The sequence below is a fragment of the Nyctereutes procyonoides genome, unplaced genomic scaffold (genome assembly GCF_905146905.1).
Source record: "Nyctereutes procyonoides isolate TBG_1078 unplaced genomic scaffold, NYPRO_anot_genome, whole genome shotgun sequence".
NCBI classification, from domain to species: Eukaryota; Metazoa; Chordata; class Mammalia; order Carnivora; family Canidae; genus Nyctereutes; species Nyctereutes procyonoides.
In genome coordinates, this window is record NW_026575125.1 from 72,670,048 (window position 1) to 72,687,514 (window position 17,467).

Below are 17,467 nucleotides of genomic sequence, written 5' to 3' on the forward strand. Positions count from 1 at the left end.
CAGAGAGCTAGACTGGCTGGCAGGACAAGTGAAAAAAATGGCTAAATAAATAAGAGAAAATTTAGGAGCTAAATTTGGTTCAAAACAACAAAGACAGAGGGACGCCTGGATGGCTCAGTCGCTTAAGCGTCCGACTCTTGATTTCGGCTCAGGTCGCGATCTCAGGGTCCCGGGATTGAGCCCACGCCAGGCTCTGAGCTCATCAGGGAGTCTGCTTGAGGATTCTCTCTCCCTCTCCCTCTCCCTCTGCCCCTACCCCACAAAAAAATAAATAAATCTTCAAAAAAAAAAAACCCAGAGGCATAATACTCTGACAGGTGATTAGTTTTCTAATATGGATTAACTAGAGTTGCGTGTTCAGTTCTGGGCACTGATCTTTTTTTTCCTTTTCTAAAATGGTGAAATATGTCACACACAAGAGCATGCATAAAACATATATATGTACTTTAAAGAATAATTTTAAGGAATGAATATTTATGTACACACTACCCAGGTTTAAAAAATAGAATATTTATTTCTAGCATCTTAAAACCCTCTGTGTGTCCCTCTTTTATTACAATTCCCATATTCCTCTCTCCCTCCACCATCAGACGTGACTACTATCTTGAAATTTGAGGTAATTATTGCCTTGTTTTTCTTCATAGGTTTACTGAGTGCTTCCCTAAACAACATACCATATTGTTAGATTTTTCCTGTTTTTGAGCTTTTTAAGAAATGAGACCTAGTTGGTTGTATGTATAAATGTTCTTGTGATTTGCTTCTTTCACTCAATATTGTGTTGGATGATGATAGAACAATGTTGATAAAATGATGTATATATGCTACAGTTACTCTAGAGTATATATATCCTGGAGTGAAATTCCTGGGTCCTGGGATTTGCACACATTCAACTTTACTGCGTAATGTCAACTTTCTCTAGGTGCTTACCAACACTTGATATTTTTTATTTTTATGATTCCAGTGGTAATAAAATATTACTTTGTTGTGACTTTAATTTTCATTCCCTGATTACTAATGAGGTTGAACATCTTTTTTTAAAGATTTTATTCATTTATTTGATAGTGAGAGAGAGCGCACGCACGCAAGTAGGGGGAGGGGCAGGCAAAAAGAGAAGCAGGCTCCTGGCTGAGCAGGGAGCCCCATGCAAGACTTGATCTCAGGACCCTGGGATCATGACCTGAGCTGAAGGCAGATACAACTCACTGAGCCACCCAGGCACCCCAGGTTGGGCATCTTTTAACTCAACTATTGACCCTTTGAATTTTGTCTTTTGAGAAGTGACCATTTTAGTTTTTGGCCTATATTTATATTGTTTCATTTTTCTATGTTTATAGATTTGAGTTCCCTTTATAATCTGATATTAATCCTTGATCGGTTACATTTATGGCTTGTCTTATCTTCTCAGTAGTGTTTCTTGATAAATAGAAGTTCCTAATTTTAATGTACTCTGATTTATCAGTTGTTTCTTTTGTAATTTATACTTTTTGTGTCTACTTTTAGAAATCCTTTAATACCCAGAAATCATTAAGATGAGAGACTCCTAACTCTGGGAAATGAACAAGGGGTACTGGAAGGGGTACTGGAAGGGGAGGTGGGCAGGGGAATGGGGTGACTGGGTGACGGGCACTGAGGGGGGCACTTGACAGGATGAGCACTGGGTGTTATACTATATGTTGGCAAATCGAACTCCAATAAAAATATACATATTAAAAGAAAGACATTTTTTTACAGGGACACCTGGGTGGCTCAGCGGTTGAGCATCTGACTTTGGCTCATCCCAAATTGAGTCCCAAATGGGGCTCCCTGCATGGAGCCTGCTTCTCCCTCTGCTTATGTCTCTGCCTCTCTCTCTCTCTCTCTCTCTCTCTCTCATGAATAAACTCTTTTAAAAAATTATTTTGCATTTTCTTCTAAAAGTTTTATATTTTTGCCTCTCACATTTGTTTTGACTCCATCTGGAGTTGATGTTTTTATGTATGGTATGAGGTAGGGGCCCAATTTACTATTTTTCCATATGGAAAACAAATTGTGCCAGCACTATTTTTGAAAAGTACACTTTCTTCACTGATCTAAATGTCAGTTCTATATACAGGTGGGTTTATTCTTGAATTCTATTCAGTTTACCCCATGCCATGGCCTTAATTCCTATGGTTTTATAATAAATCTTGACATTTAATAGGACAGGTCTCCCCACCTTGTTCTTTAAGAATGTTTGGCTATTCTTGACCTTTTGCACTTTTATGTAAATTTTGGATTCAACTTCCCCTTGCACCTCCTTTGTTACATTTGTTGCTCAGTACTTTATATTTTTATAGGATTATAAATCACACCTTTTTAACTTTCAATTATAGCTATTACATAAAAGGGCAACTTATTTTTACATATTGATTCTTATATCTAGCAATGTCGCTGAACTTATTAATTCTAATATCTTTGTATTTGATGTTTTGGATTTTTATAAACTAAGTCTTATTTTTGGTATAATGACAATTTCATTTCTACCTTCTTGATTCTTTTATCTTTTATTTCTTCTTCTTCTTCTCCTTCTTCTTCTTCCTTTTTGGCTTGCTGCACTCACTAGAACTTCCAATACAATGTTGAGCAAAGATAGTAACAGTGATCTTGTCCAATTCCCAGCCTCAAAGGGGATTCTTTCCACATTTCACCCTTAAGTATGATGTTTGGCATAACTTTTTGTCAATACCTGGCTGTATGTTCTTATTTTACTTTAGGCACAAAAGTGAATATTTAAAATAAGAAATCATAGCACATTTTTGACAGCTTTATTGATGTATAATTTATATACCATAAAATTTCCTCATTGTAAATATACAGTTCAATGAATAGCACATTTCATATTTTACAAAGCTGAAAAATCTCTTCAATAGCACAAAACTCACAAAAAACACTTTTAGGGACGTCTGGGTGGCTCAGCAGTTAAGCATCTGCCTTCAGCCCAGGGCGTGATCCTGGAGCCCTGGGATCGAGTCCCACCCACATCAGGCTTCCTGCATGGAGCCTGCTTCTCCCTCTGCCTGTGTCTCTGCCTCTCTCTCTCTGTGTCTCTCATGAATAAATAAATACAATCTTAAAACAAACAAACAAACAAACAAAAACACTTTTATTAGCTTTCTAACACACATGCAACTTAGTGTCACAGTGCTATGTGAAATCAGCACAGTAGGTGGTGAAGTCATTCCTGTATTAAGACAGCTAGCAATCAATTAACTATGAAAGTATCAGTGCCCCACATAATATATATTCTTCAAAATCCAAACTAAATATACCACCAACACAACTTCCCTTTAGTTCTATCCAGAAATGCTTATGGCCACTCCAGTGTGGCTTGACATGAGGGGAAGTATGACAGAGGGGAAGGAGGAGCAGAAAGAGACCATCATCTTAACCAAGTGTGATAAAAGTATCTTACTTCTGCAAATTTTACAGAAGCACTTGAACATGCTCAAGACCACACCTTAAAAGAGAAACTAAAGCTTGTCCTTGGGAGGGTAACCAGAATGATGTAATGATTTGAAACCATTTTATATTAGGAAGTGTTAAAAGATTTAGGGAATTTGGCCTCGAAAAGAGGTTTGTGGAGAACATGAACTTATCTACATTTGGGTTTTGTTGTTGTTGTTGTTGCTGTTGTTTAAGGTTTAGTTTGTTTTGTATGTGGTTCCAAGAGGTCAACCCAAGATTGAAGACTCTAAAGCAGCAACACATTTTTTTTATAGATTTTATTTATTTATTCAAGAGAGACACACACACACACACAGAGGCAGAGACAGGCAGAGGGAGAAGCAGGTTCCATGCAGGGAGCCCGATGCAGGACTCAATCCCGGGTCTCCAGGATCACACCCTGGGCTGAAGGCGGCGCTAAACCACTGAGCCATCCGGGCTGCCCCAGCAACACATTTTTGTTCAATAAAAGCAAAATTTTCTCACACAGGTGTTTAGAGAAGTGAAGAGGTAATGAGTTTTCTGTTAATTTGAGATGCTGAAGGAAAAATGAATGCCTTCTCCCCAGCTATTTTATAGGGGGAATTTCAGCACCAGATGGATGGTTAATTAAATGTCTTTGAAGTATCTTCCAATGTTGAGATCCTGTGATTCATGAGAGAATGATTTATAATCTAGATGACAATTTATGTATTATCTGAACAATTATACATGCCACACTGAATGAAGCCTTGTGTCTGGAGGGAGGGGCCCCTATTCCTAATATCAGAGTATTAGAAAGTCAATTGATAAATTGATGAATATAGAATCTGGCAAAGACGGTCTGATGATTGGGGCACCTGGGTGGCTCTGTGGCTGAGTGTCTGCCTTTGGCTCAGGTTGTGATCCTGGGGTCCTAAGATCGAATCCTGCATCAGGCTCCCTCCGAGGAGCCTGCTTCTCCCTCTGCCTATGTCTCTGCCTCTTCTGTGTCTCTCATGAAGAAATAAGTAAAATCTTAAAAAAAAGAGATAGTCTGATGGTCTTAATGGAATATTATTAAATTGCAGCAGCAGGATCATTTGTGCCCTTTCAAAATAAGATTATATTAATCCAAATAAAATACTCATGCCCCAAATCTGAGGCTTCTTTTTCTTGGGCAATCGTGAATACACTAAAAATTTCTTACTGGTAATCTCCCTTTTTTGGTAAATTCTCCAAGAATTGTTTTCCTTCTTTTGGCTGTAGACTTTATAATACCGCCCTTCCCTTATGTTTTACCAGACTGTCTCAATGTTTGCATTTCCCAGGTTTATAGATTGACAAGTTTGAGGTTGACCTCTAGGGAGTACTTAAATGTCATCAGTAACTTATCTACAGTTATACTATAGGCTATAGTCTTTTGGAAAGATTTCCTGTAGACAGTTGATCCCACCCACCTCAGGTGGATATTTGCAAATTGCAAACATAGAGCCCCTCCCTCCCTGACTTGCCTGCCTGTCCTCTTCCTGATCACTTGCTTCTGTCACTGTCCCAAAATTACCTTTACTACTGTGACTTTTATACATCTTTTCCAGGAATTAACATGTAACAGTAATAGTACTGAATTACTTAACAGTCAAACATGTGCTTAGGACACCCAGGAAAATGCTTTTAAGAATTCTTTTAAGACTGTGTTGGAAAGTACCCGGCTGGCTCAGTCAGTAGAGCATATGACTCTTGATCTTGGGGCTGTGAGTTCAAGCCCCATGTTGGGTGTAGAGATGACTTAAAAAATAAAAATCTTTGGGGTACCTCAGTGGCTCAGTTGGTTAAGCATCTATCTGCCTTTGGCTCAGGTCATGGTCCTGGGGTCCTGGGACCTAACCCTGCATTGAGCTTCCTGGTCCGTGAGGAGCCTGCTTCTCCCTCTCCCGTGCCCCTGCCCATGCTCTCTCTCATAAATAAAATCTTAAAAAATAAAAGTCTTTAAAAAGAAAAAAGATTAATTGTTGGTTTTCAAAAAGAAAAATTTAAGCAGCCACGATGAAAAAAACTGGCATTTGTGTTTATTTTTCCATTTCTAATTGTAATTATTATTGATTGTTTTTAATTTGAATCTGTAGAGGCTGGTGTGGGAAAGACACCTTTCTCTTTTTTAGAACTTAGAGCTTCTAAAGGTATTAATCTGGCCTTGATCACAGTGTCTAAAAACAAAACATCCCATAATGATAATGTGATATTGTTTGAAACAGATTCTTTTATTATTTATTATTCTTTTAATTCTTTTCACTATGTTGGATCAGAACCAGATCTCACAAAGTGGCCTTTATTAAAGACATGATGTGATGAAGCTAGATTTAAATCCCAGCTCCCACTCACTACCAATGTTGCCTTGGAAAAGTCTCACATATCGCAGCCTCAGTTTCTTCATATGTAACTTAATATGTTGGTTCCTCATGGTAAAAATGTCTAAGCAGTAGTCTACATTAATAGGCAGAAAGTGAACTGGTGTTAGGGAAGAGGCAGTGATCCAGTGTGGTATAGAAACAGATTTCAAAAAAAAAAAAAGAAAGAAAGAAACACAGATTTCAGAGCCAGTCTATGCAGGTTTGAAGTCTGCCTCATTTTACTCATCCATAAAATGGGCTGTTGTAAGAATTTAAATGAGTTAAAATATGTAAAGCAATTATAACAATGCACTCCATAGTTGCCTATTGCTATGATGATGATGATCCCTAAGAAACTGTAAGCAGAGGGCCTGAACCCAATGGTACTTTCTTTTACCTTTGAAAAAGAAAGCAGAAATTATTAATTAGAAGCCAACATTATATCAACTTTGTAAGATTATGGAACATTTGCCACTCCCTTATGTCTATTTGCTTTATCCCCTGTTTCTCCAGAGTAGTCAGCAGATAAACCTTAAAATTAAATGAGCCTGTATGCTTGGCTTCAATGGCAGCAAGTAAGTGGGGGAGGTAGAGAGACTGTGTCTCATTCTGCATTTAGGCTTAGAGAGACAGCTACCAAAAGGAGAGAAAACAGGGGTGTCCCTGTGGCTGCTAGGAAAAAGGAACATAGGGATCAGAACTGGACCTGGAAAGGGGCCTGGGGACTTAATGATGGCAAGGTTCATGTGGTTCCCTGCCCTCCCTACATTCCATCATGGGGCTGTGGTGAGCACCAAAGAGCTTATGACAGTGCTTTTTAAGCTGATAAGTGTTATAGTGACATCACATTAAATAGCAGGGAGTACTTTCACTTTACAACTATTACTTTGGAAAGCTGCACTCAAAACTGTGTATTGCTAAGAGATAAACTGAGGCATATTAAAAATACTGGCAGTTTATGTGAACAAAGATCAATTCTAACTGGGGCAACACCAAACCGGAAGTGGTTAGGAGCAATCCCCTGGCTGGAGCTAGGGGAAGAACTCTCCTAGAAAAGGTACAGAAGCAAAGAAAGGAAATTATTTGATTGACTATAGCTTAAAGCCAAGGAGGGCACTTGATGGGATGAGCAATGGGTGTTATACCATATGTTGGCAGATTGAATTTAAATAAATAAATAAACAAACAAACAAAGCAAGCCTAGTTGGCTGTTTTTGATTGGTTTTCCTTAGGTTTCTTTTCTTAACCTTGAAGCATTTACAGGCAGAGGTTTTAGTTTGTTTACTTACATAGGCCACCAAAGCATGATAGCCACCTCAGTCTAATGGCTTCCTTGTTTAAACAGTACGTAAGACTTGTTCAACACACTGAACTCAACATTTTGATATCATTGGAACAATATTCAAACTTTCTTTGAGACTGAGCAAGTTCTGCCTCTTCCAGGAAGCCTTCTCTTAACTCATCAATCACACCACACCCTCTTCTAATTTTCATAGGAGTTCCTCTTTTCTTCTTACCGCTCCTGCAGCCTGTGAACCTTCTATGGTTATTTACCTTTCTCTGAATAAGTCCTATCTCATCCAGATGGCTCCCTAAGGGAGAGCAGAAAGCTTTCTATTCATATAGTAGTTATTCAAAAACTATTTGTCAAGTGATGGCATGGTAGGCAGTATAATGGGCCTCCCTCAAAGATGTCCACATCCTGATCCCTGGAACCTGTGAATATGTCACTTTATATAGTAAAGGGGAACTAAGGGTGCCAGTGGAATTAAGGGTGATAATCAGCTGACTTCAAAACAGGGATACTGGATTATGCAGATCAGTCTGATGTAATCACAAGGACCCTTAAAAATGGAAGGAGGCAGAAAGATAGGTCAGAGTGATATAATGTGAGAACATGATCCTCTTGCTGGCTTTGAAGATGGTGGAAAGAAGCCAAGAGCCAAGGAATATAGGCAGGCTCTAGAAACTGGAAAAGGCAAGGAAATGGGTTCTCCCCCAGAACCTACCAAAAGGAATGTAACCCTGGCAATACCTTGATTTTAGCATAGTGAGACCCACTGCAGATTTCTAACATCCACAAGGGTAAGCCACCAAGTTTGTAGTAATTTGTTACAGCAGTAGTAGGAAACTAATACAGATGGCAGGAAATGAGTTTTCTATGACTGTATTCACTGGCTCTGAACTTCCTACTCAGCCCAAGAAAGAAGATAAAGCCTCAAGTTTGTTTTTTTTCTAAAGATTTTGTTTATTTATTCATGAGAGCCACAGAGAGAAAGACAGAGACATAAGCAGAGGGAGAGGCAGGCTCCCTGCAGGGAGCCTGATACAGACTTGATCCTAGGACCCTGTGATCACAACCAGAGCCAAAGGCAGACATTCAACCACTGAACCACCCAGGCTTCCCAAGCCTCAAGTTTTCAAAGCTAAAGGTCGAGAGTCTATAGTTCCTATTATTAACATAACATGTGCTATGGCGAAAATGAGTTACAACTATTTTGGTTGCAAGTAAAGCAGGATATAAATGATTGGTCATTTTAATAAGGAAAGGTAACTGTTTAGGGATTCCTGGGTGGCGCAGTGGTTTGGCGCCTGCCTTTGGCCCAGGGCGCGATCCTGGAGACCCAGGATAGAATCCCACATCCAGCTCCCGGTGCATGGAGCCTGCTTCCCCCTCTGCCTGTGTCTCTGCCTCTCTCTCTCTGTGACTATCATAAATAAATAAAGAGTATATTTTTTAAAAAAAAGGAAAGGTAACTGTTTAAAAAAAACATTTTCCTCTATTCTATTAGAAACATTTAGCTCATTCTAGGGGTAAGGGAATACTCCCAAAAAAGGATGCAAATATTTGCACTCCCTTCCAGAGAGCACGGGATGAGATTATCTAAATTTTGAAAACTGAGCTTTTCTTACTGTCAGGAAAAGGGTTTTTGATTGTTAAAAGTTAGGAGTCTGGTTTCAGGCTCTTCACCATGGGTTAACAAAGTCTCTTGGTGAAGAAAATAGAACTGGGTTTTGGATAGAGAGGAGGTATCTTGAAACCCAGGGTGGATTTGCAACATGGGTTGGGGGCGGGGATAAGTGGAGACAAGGAAGAGAATTGCTGGATATGTTAGGGCAAGTGGCCCAGGGGCTCTGGAGCTCAATCCTAGAAAGCCTTCCTCACACCTATAGCTAATCAAGTGCACTAAGAGAATAGCCACACCAAAAGGTAAAACCTGAACCCAAAACTGTGCCCATTGGTCTTCCATGGTCTGCACATGAGCAGGAACATGATACCTTTCTGCCCAATGCTTTACCAGCCGACCATCCTGTGGGAGGGAGCCAATGCCTGGACCTCAGATTTTTTTTTAATTGCAGTAAAATACTCATAACAAAAAATTCACCATTTAAAATGTACAACTTAGTGGCATTTAGTACATTCACAACATTGTACAACCATTACCAGCATCTACCATCATTTCACAATATATACAAGTATCAAATCATTATGTGTATACCTGAAACTAATATATGTCAATTATACCTCAATTTTTTAAAAAAAGGTTTTTTCCCTGTCACCAACCACCTGTTCCATGCAGATATCTCCCCACAGTACTCACAAACACCACTTGTTGGTGCTACTCTTCCAAGAATCTCTTCCACTCCTACAAATCTTGCTGGATATGCCAAAGATGGAAGGTTCCAACCTGCTCTTTCCACAAGGCATGTCTCAGAGTTACTTATATTTGCAGCCGTGAGAGAGGAGGTAATACTTACCCAGAGACAAAAAGTAGGCTTTCTTCTGCTTGCTATAAATCAGTGAATCCATCAAGCTGAGTGTTCCTTGGCCACAAAGCAAGCCTATTCCATGCACAGCATCTGCCTGGTCTGACCCTAGCCTGTCTACACCTCCCTGTGGGACTTGAGAGGAATGGGGAACCCACACAAAACAACATGAAGCTCATGCTACTTGCTGTGCCATAAGTAATAAAGTCCAATGTCTCTGACCCAGTAGTCTCGGGTCTTTGCCAGCATCCATGACACATATGGTCTCACTTATTAGCCTGTAAGTAAGGTAAAATCCTGGAGCCTTCAGTTCTTTTTTTTTAAAGATTTATTTATTTGAGAGAGTTTACATGAGTGAGCACAAGTTGGGGGCAGAGGCAGAGGGAGAAGCAGACTCCCCACTGAGCAGGGAGCCAGATGTGGGGCTCAATCCCAGGACCCCGAGATCATGACCTGAGCCAAAGGCAGACACTTAACCAACTGAGCCACCCAAGTGCTCCATGGATCCTTCAGTTCTTGACACCTATAAGCCTTAGATATCTATATTAGGGTAGTGAAGGTGAGCTTACACATCTGTTCTGGGAGGGAATGTGAACTGAGCAAACTTAAACCCTAGGGCTGGGATACAGCATTTTGGTATTTTTAAATGGCTCTCTACAAAGTATTACTACTTAATCATAGAAGTCTTGCATATTTTTCTCTATATTTATTCCTAATAATTTATATTTATTATTGCCTGACAATTTGGATGATAATTTAGATATCACTTTTATCTATTGTTTCATCTATATACGATTCAACTGATATATTTATTTTGTATCCAAGAACCTAGCTCAATTTTTAAAAATTCTAGTATCTAATCTGGACATTATTTGGATGTTATGACTTGAAAGTTAATGAAGTTTGTGGCCACCTTATAAAAAATCTTTATTGGGGCGCCTGAGTGGTTCAGCTGATTAAGCCTCTGACTCTTAATTTCAGTTCAGGTCATGATCTTAGGGTCATGAGATCAAGCCCAGTGTTGGGGCTCTGGGCTCAGCAGGGAGTCTGCTTGAGATTCTCTCATTCCCTCTCCCTCTGTCCCTTCCCTCTGTGTGCGTGTATTCACTCTCTTTCTGTCTCCAAAATAAACAAATAAGTCTTTTTTAAAAATCATTATTATTTAATTCAAGTTAGACAATATTTTTCAAACTATAAAGTCTATAGAAAGAAATATAAGGTAAGAAGTCCTAGGTGATGAAAAGATTGGGATCAACTAAACTATGCTACTGATCTTGGGGACTTTCATTCATCATAGAAAATGGAATTTTATATTTGATATTTATTGAACACTTGTTATATACAAGGTGTGAGAAAGTCAGAGATGAATGAGACATAGTCCTTTCCTTCAAGGAGATCACAGTGTAGTGGAAGGGATAGAAGGAGTGGCTTTAATGTTCTATTTATGTGGAAACCACTGACTTCATAGCCTCCTATTCATTTATCCCTCTAAGCTCCAGTTTTTTTTCCTTCATTACTGCTTATTTCCTTACCTTTGTGATTCAAAGAACAGAAACCGACTCAAAGTACCGTAAAAAATAAAGAGGGCCTATTTTCAGGTGTATTTTCTCTGTTATTTCTATGGATTACTTTCCCTCTCATCTCTATACAGTCTCTGTTCTCTCACCAATGTACCTGAGAATAGAATTTGATTGCCTGAGCCTTTCTTATGCTACATGCCAGATGTGTGTGGTCGCTGGCTGTTCTATTGGATGGGATTGCCTATCCTTGGGTTATGTTACCATCCAATCAGTTAATGTGACTATTAGTGCAGGAGCTGGCCACTGAAGCAGGAGAAGGACATGAAAAGACTAAAGTACAGGTATGGCATAAGTAGAGCAGACAATCATTTACATCTCTAGTATGTGAATTTCTCTCTCAAGGGGCCCATTTTTGTTCCTAGAAATGAGCATTAGAATAAGCCATATAAAATATTTTGTGCTGTGCGTTGAAGGACTAACTAACTAGTTTTAACTAGTTTCAATTCTACCAAAATGAAGATAGCAAAGATTGAAATACTGGTCAAACAGTACCAGGATTCTTTTTCTTCCCCCTCACTGTTGACCAAAACACTTTGTTAGATTTTCATGTATGATATAAAGTCCGTAATTGCTTGAAAATCTCACCTGACTCTTCTAAAGAGTTCTATCTACACTTTCAAGTCTTCAGTCATCAGAAAGGATATCTAGTTCTTCACCTGTCCACTGGGAAGGATCTGGGTATGGAAGGTGACCCAGAGCAGCATCTAAGTCATGCCAAAAATACCAGGGAATCCAGAACCACATGGTTGCAGTGAAGAACTCAGCCAGGGTCACCTGGGACCTGGTCAACTGGGGAAACTGTGTATACCACGGCTCAATATGCACACCACCACCAGCATGACTGACTCTATCGCCTCCAGCTGCCAGGGAGCTACCTCTGAAGAAATGGCCTCCAATGTGAATGAAAGATGCCAGCACCGTCAGAGCAGACATGTCAGCCCACATCCCCACTACAGTCCCCACGCCACCAATATCAGGATTCCTTTTTTTTTTTTAGGATTCCTTTTTTCAAAGATTTTATTTATTTATTCATGAGAGACAGAGACATAGGCAGAGAGAGAAGCAGGCTTCCTGCAGAGAGCTTGATGCAGGACCCAATCCCAGGAGCCTGGGATCATGACCTGAGCCAAAGGCAGATGCTCAACCACTGAGCAACCCAGGCATCCTCAATATCAGAATTCTTTAAGCTTTAGTAAATACCAAGCAATGTACTCTCATGTGCAGGGAAACCTTCACCTAGATCTCTGTTGCTTATCTTGCTTTGGAATCGCAACTCTTTGGACATAAATGTGAAATAGCTGGTCATTTGACAGTTTCATGGTTCCACTTCTAAAATAAGACAATATGGTTTTTAATGAGACCAGAGCAGATGAAAGGTAGAGCAGAAAGTATAAGTAGGTCAGGTAGGCAGTCTCCTTTGGTGTATAATTGTTGGAGAAATTAAAAATTATACTGCTCCACCCACCCCGCTAAAAAAAAAAATCATTTCAATTAGTCTGTGATAGGGCAGGAAACTCTCATCATTGGTTAAACTCCATTGTTACCTTGTGCTGGTAGAGGAGTGGATGAGGTTGGTCTTTTGCTCCAGAGAGAGAGAGAAAAAAGTAACAAATCAATTCACTATCACCTGCTATTCGTTATAATTTCACAGAGGTCAGGATCCAGAGAGAGAGGGAGCTAAGACAGGTAAATTTGAAGGCAAGGTAAAAACAGAAGGATCTGTAACTGTGGCTTCTGGCAAGAAGGGGTAGTTAAAATGGGGTACTGTAGCGGAGAACTTTAGATGACGAGTGCCTTGGGTGTTTGGAGATGGGTTGAAGCATAAGTGTGTGCCTAACAGGGGAAGCTTGAAGACCCACTTTATAATGCCCTCTCCAGACCTACTGAATCAGAATTTTCGTTTTAACGGAATCACCAGGTGATTCGTGTGCACATTAAATTTGAGAAGTACTGCTTTAAGGGGTCTACAATACACAAGGGCTCAAACAACCGCTGACTTAAGCAGGTTTGGAAAAAAATTAAATGGAAAAAAGCTAGGAATTGATCTCGCAAAATGGTTTAATTAAATTCCTTCTCCCTTTATTTAACGAAATTTGTCTTTTAAGACATAGTTTAGAAACTAAACCTCCTTCCCCTCTTGGCTTGAGTATTCCCAGGTCACAAACTGCAAACAACCTCCCTTTTTTACTACAGGAAAAGTATAAGTTTAGGTGAATAAACATCAAAGATTCCGGTTAGAGTCCTCTTTTGACTGTTAAGGAAATATGAAAACAAACAATAGTCAAAAACCCCCAAGAGACTTTGTTTGAGTCTCACTTTATCCTAGCACCTGTCATAGGTCATATAGCCCAGATCTGGGAGGCAGGTGGGAGGTCACTGGCTTCACCTTTCGCAGGTAGGAACTCAAAATGTACAATTCTTTTTAAAAAGCTTTGAGGAACAAAATCTAGCCATTGCTTTGACTTAAGACTCTTACATTTAGGTATCTCAATTAAAAGTCAGCTTAGGGGCACCTGGGTGGCTCAGTCGGTTAAGCATCTGCCTTCAGCTCAGTTCATGATCATAGATTCTTGGGATTGAGTCCAGCATTGGGTTCCCTGCTGAGCAGGGAGTCTGTTTATCCCTCTCTAGGTGCCCTGCTAGTGCTCACAGACTTTTCTGAGCAAGTTGATCCAATGAAACAGATCCCCAGCCATGCCCATAAATGTGTGCCTAGTGGACCTGAAAAGAACTAGCCAGGCTGGAGAGAGAGCAAGAAGTGGACAATCTTTGAGGAAAGACTGGAAATGATCTCTGCCTTGGAACTGACCTTTCTCCACTCTGAATTTTTGCTGCCCTCAGGTTGTTTCCTGGTAGTACAAGCAGAGGAAAAACAAGGAACTCTGAGAGGAGTAATATTGTTTTATTGTTTTATAATTGATCTCTTACAAAAAAATAGTTCATTTCAAAGTGGGAGTAGTGTGTGAATATCTTGGGAATTATTTTGGGATAAGTTCCATTTTCTTAGGGAAAACTTGATTCTATCAGGCTTTCCAGAGACTAAATCAGAGAATCTCAAAGTGAGAAAAGTGGGGAAGGCTCATTCAATGTTCCTTCAATGAACATTTATTAAATACTCTCGAACCAGATACTGTTAGGTGTTGATGACATAGCAGTAAATAAGATGAATAAGTTCCTTGTCCTCATGGAATTTATATTCTGGTGGGAGGGACAGATTTAAAAAAAAGTAAAAATAAATATATTTCATGTAGTGATGGGTGGGTGCTAAGACAAAAATTGAAACAGGTAAGAGAATAGGGAATAATGTGTGTGTGTTGTGGAGGGGCTATTTTAGAGTTATCAGGGATCACTCTTTTTGAAGGGATGACGTATGAGATGACACTTATATGCTGAGAAGGGAACAGTCATGCTTCTTTGGGGTTCTAGACAGAAGGACTAATATGGGGACACCTGGGTGGCTTAGTCGATTAAGCGTCTGCCTTCGGCTCAGGTTGAGATCCCAGGGTCCTGGGACCAAGTCCAGAATCAGGCTCCCTGCTCCATGGGAAGTCTGCTTTTCCCTCTCCCTCTGCCCCTCACCCCTGCTCATTCTTCATTCTCTCTCTCTCTCTCTCTCTCTCTCTCTCTCTCTCTCTCAAATAAATAAATAAATAAATATCTTTAAAAGAAGGACTAATATGTATAAAGTACCCAAAGTGGAAATGAGCTTGATATGCTAGACAAACAGAAAGAAAGCCAACATTATGAGTTGAATTGTGTCTCGAAAATTCATAGATTGGGGTGCCTGGGTGGCTCAGTGCTTAAGCGTCTGCCTTTGGCTCAGGGCGTGATCCCGGAGTTCCAGGATGGAGTCCCACCTCGGTCTCCCTGCAGGGAGCCTGCTTCTCCCTCTGTCTATGTCTCTGCCTCTCTCTGTCTCTCATGAATAAATAAATAAAGGGTAAGGAGGGAAACTGAGTGGGGAAAAATTAGAGAGGAAGACAAATCATGAGAGACTCCTAACTCTGGGAAATAAACAAAGGGTTGTGGAAGGCGGGGGTATGGGGTGACTGGGTGATGGGCACTAAGGAGGGCACTTGATGGAACGAGCACTGGGTGTTTTACTATATGTTGGCAAATTGGATTTAAATAAAAATTTAAAAATAGAAAATAAATGAATAAAATCTTTAAAAATTTTTCATATGTTGACAGCATAACCCTCAGCACCCCAGAATGTGACCTTAATGTAGTAAAGATGACATCCTACTGGAGTAGAGTGGGCTTTTAATCCACTGTGACGGTCATCCTTTATAAAGAGGGGGAAATTTAAACACAGACATGCACACACAGGGAACACTATATACAGATGAAGGCAAAGATCAGGGCAATGCATCTATAAGCCAAGGAATACCCAAGATTGCACCCCCTCCAAAACCACCAGAGGCTAGGGCGACAGCATGGAACAGATTTTTTTTCCCACAGCTCTCAGAAGGAACAAACTGCCAACATCTTGACCTCAAACTTGTGGCCTATAGAAGTGCAAGATAACAAATTTCTGTTGGCTAAGCCACTCATTGCACTTGGTCATGGCAGCCCTAGCAAACTAATACAGCAGCCAGTGGTACTGAGAAAAAATGGGAATAGGCAATAGGAGTTGAGGTCAGAGAGGTAAATAAAAGTCAAATTATCTAGGGCCAATCAGGCTTTTGCAAATGTCTTGCAAATGGACCTAAACCTATGGTTTCAGGTAGATTTAGGTAGCCCCAGAAGATTTGAGGTAGGTGAGGGCTATAGATCACCTCTCCTACAACCTCCTTACTACAGTATAATATTACAATGAAGGTCATATTAAATTCTATGACACATACAGTTGTTAGCAATTAGAGACCAAAACAGCCAGTACTTGCTCTCTGACCTTTAGGAACCTCAGCACTTCCATGAAAGATTTACCTGAAACAGGTAGCCTAAGAAAATGGTAGGTAAGGATCTGCCTATCTTCTGGGTGAAGCAAGAAAATCTTTTTTTAAAAATAAATTTTGGGATCCCTGGGTGGCTCAGCAGTTTAGCACCTGCCTTCGGCCCAGGGTGTGATGCTGGAGACCCAGGATCAAGTCCCACATCAGGCTCCCTGCATGGAGCCTGCTTCTCCCTCTGCCTGTCTCTCTCTCTCTCTCTCTCTCTCTCTCTCTCTCTCATAAATAAATAAAATCTTTTTTAAAAATAAAAATAAATTTTATTTATTTATTCATGAGAGACACAGAGAGGCAGAGGGAGAAGCAGGCTCCCTGCAGGGAGCCCGATGTAGGACTTGATCCCAGGACCCTAGGATCATGCCCTGAGCCAAAAGCAGACGCTCAACCACTGAGCCACCCAGGTGCCCCTGCAGGAAAATCTTCTATTGAAAGGTATATATTAGTTACCTATTGCTGTGTTACAAATTACCCACAATACTTAGTGCCTTAAATCAACAAACATTTATTATCCCACATGGTTTCTATGTTCATGGATCTGGAAGCATCTTGGTTGGGTGATTATGACTGAGAGTTTCTCATGAGGTTTGCTGTCAGGATGATGTCTAGGGGCACCTGGGTGGCTCAGTGGTTGAGTGTCTGCCTTTGGCCCAGGTCCTGGGATCGAGTCCCACATTGGGCTCCCAACGGGGAGCCTGCTTATCCCTCTACCTGTCTCTGCCTCTGTGTGTGTGTGTGTTTCTCATGAATAAATAAAATCTTGGGATGCCTGGGTAGCTCAGTGGTTGAGCGTCTGCCTTCAGCCCAGGGCATGATCCTGGAGTCCCAGGATCGAGTCCCACATTGGGCTACCTGCATGGAGCCTGCTTCTCCCTCTGCCTGTGTCTCTGCCTCTGTGGTGTGGTGTGTGTGTGTGTGTGTCTCATGAATAAATAAATAAAATCTTTAAATAAATAAAATCTTTAAAAAAAAGATGATGTCTCGGGCTGAAGTCATCTGAAGGCTTGAATGGGTTGGGGTATCTGCATCCAAGGTGATTCACTCACATGCCTAACAAGTTAGTGTTAGGTGTTGACAGGAGACCTCAGTTCCTTACCACATGTTATAAGAATATGCATGCTCAGAGCAATGATCCAATGTAGAGCAAGACAGAAGCTGCAATGTCTTTTCTGACCTAGCCTTGAAAGTCACACTCTGGCATTTCCATAATATTCTAGTGGTTCCACAGTTGTCCCTATTCAATGTGTGAAGGAACTACACAAGGAAGGAGTCACAAGGGGACCATCTGGCAGGCTGGCTATGACATAGCAGAGTAGAGGACTCCACAGAGTCTGATGTGTTGAATGCCATTCTGAAGAGT

General features: G+C 40.5%; 1 protein-coding gene across 1 annotated transcript; it reads right to left on the reverse strand.

The window, feature by feature from the left end:
• Nucleotides 1-10,445: 10,445 nt before the first annotated feature.
• Nucleotides 10,446-12,091, reverse strand: LOC129518682 (NADH dehydrogenase [ubiquinone] 1 beta subcomplex subunit 2, mitochondrial-like). The gene has a single exon (XM_055338882.1). The coding sequence runs from the start codon at nt 12,089-12,091 to the stop codon at nt 11,783-11,785; it is 309 nt and encodes a 102-aa protein (XP_055194857.1). The 3' UTR covers nt 10,446-11,782.
• Between the last annotated feature and the right edge of the window lie 5,376 nt (nt 12,092-17,467).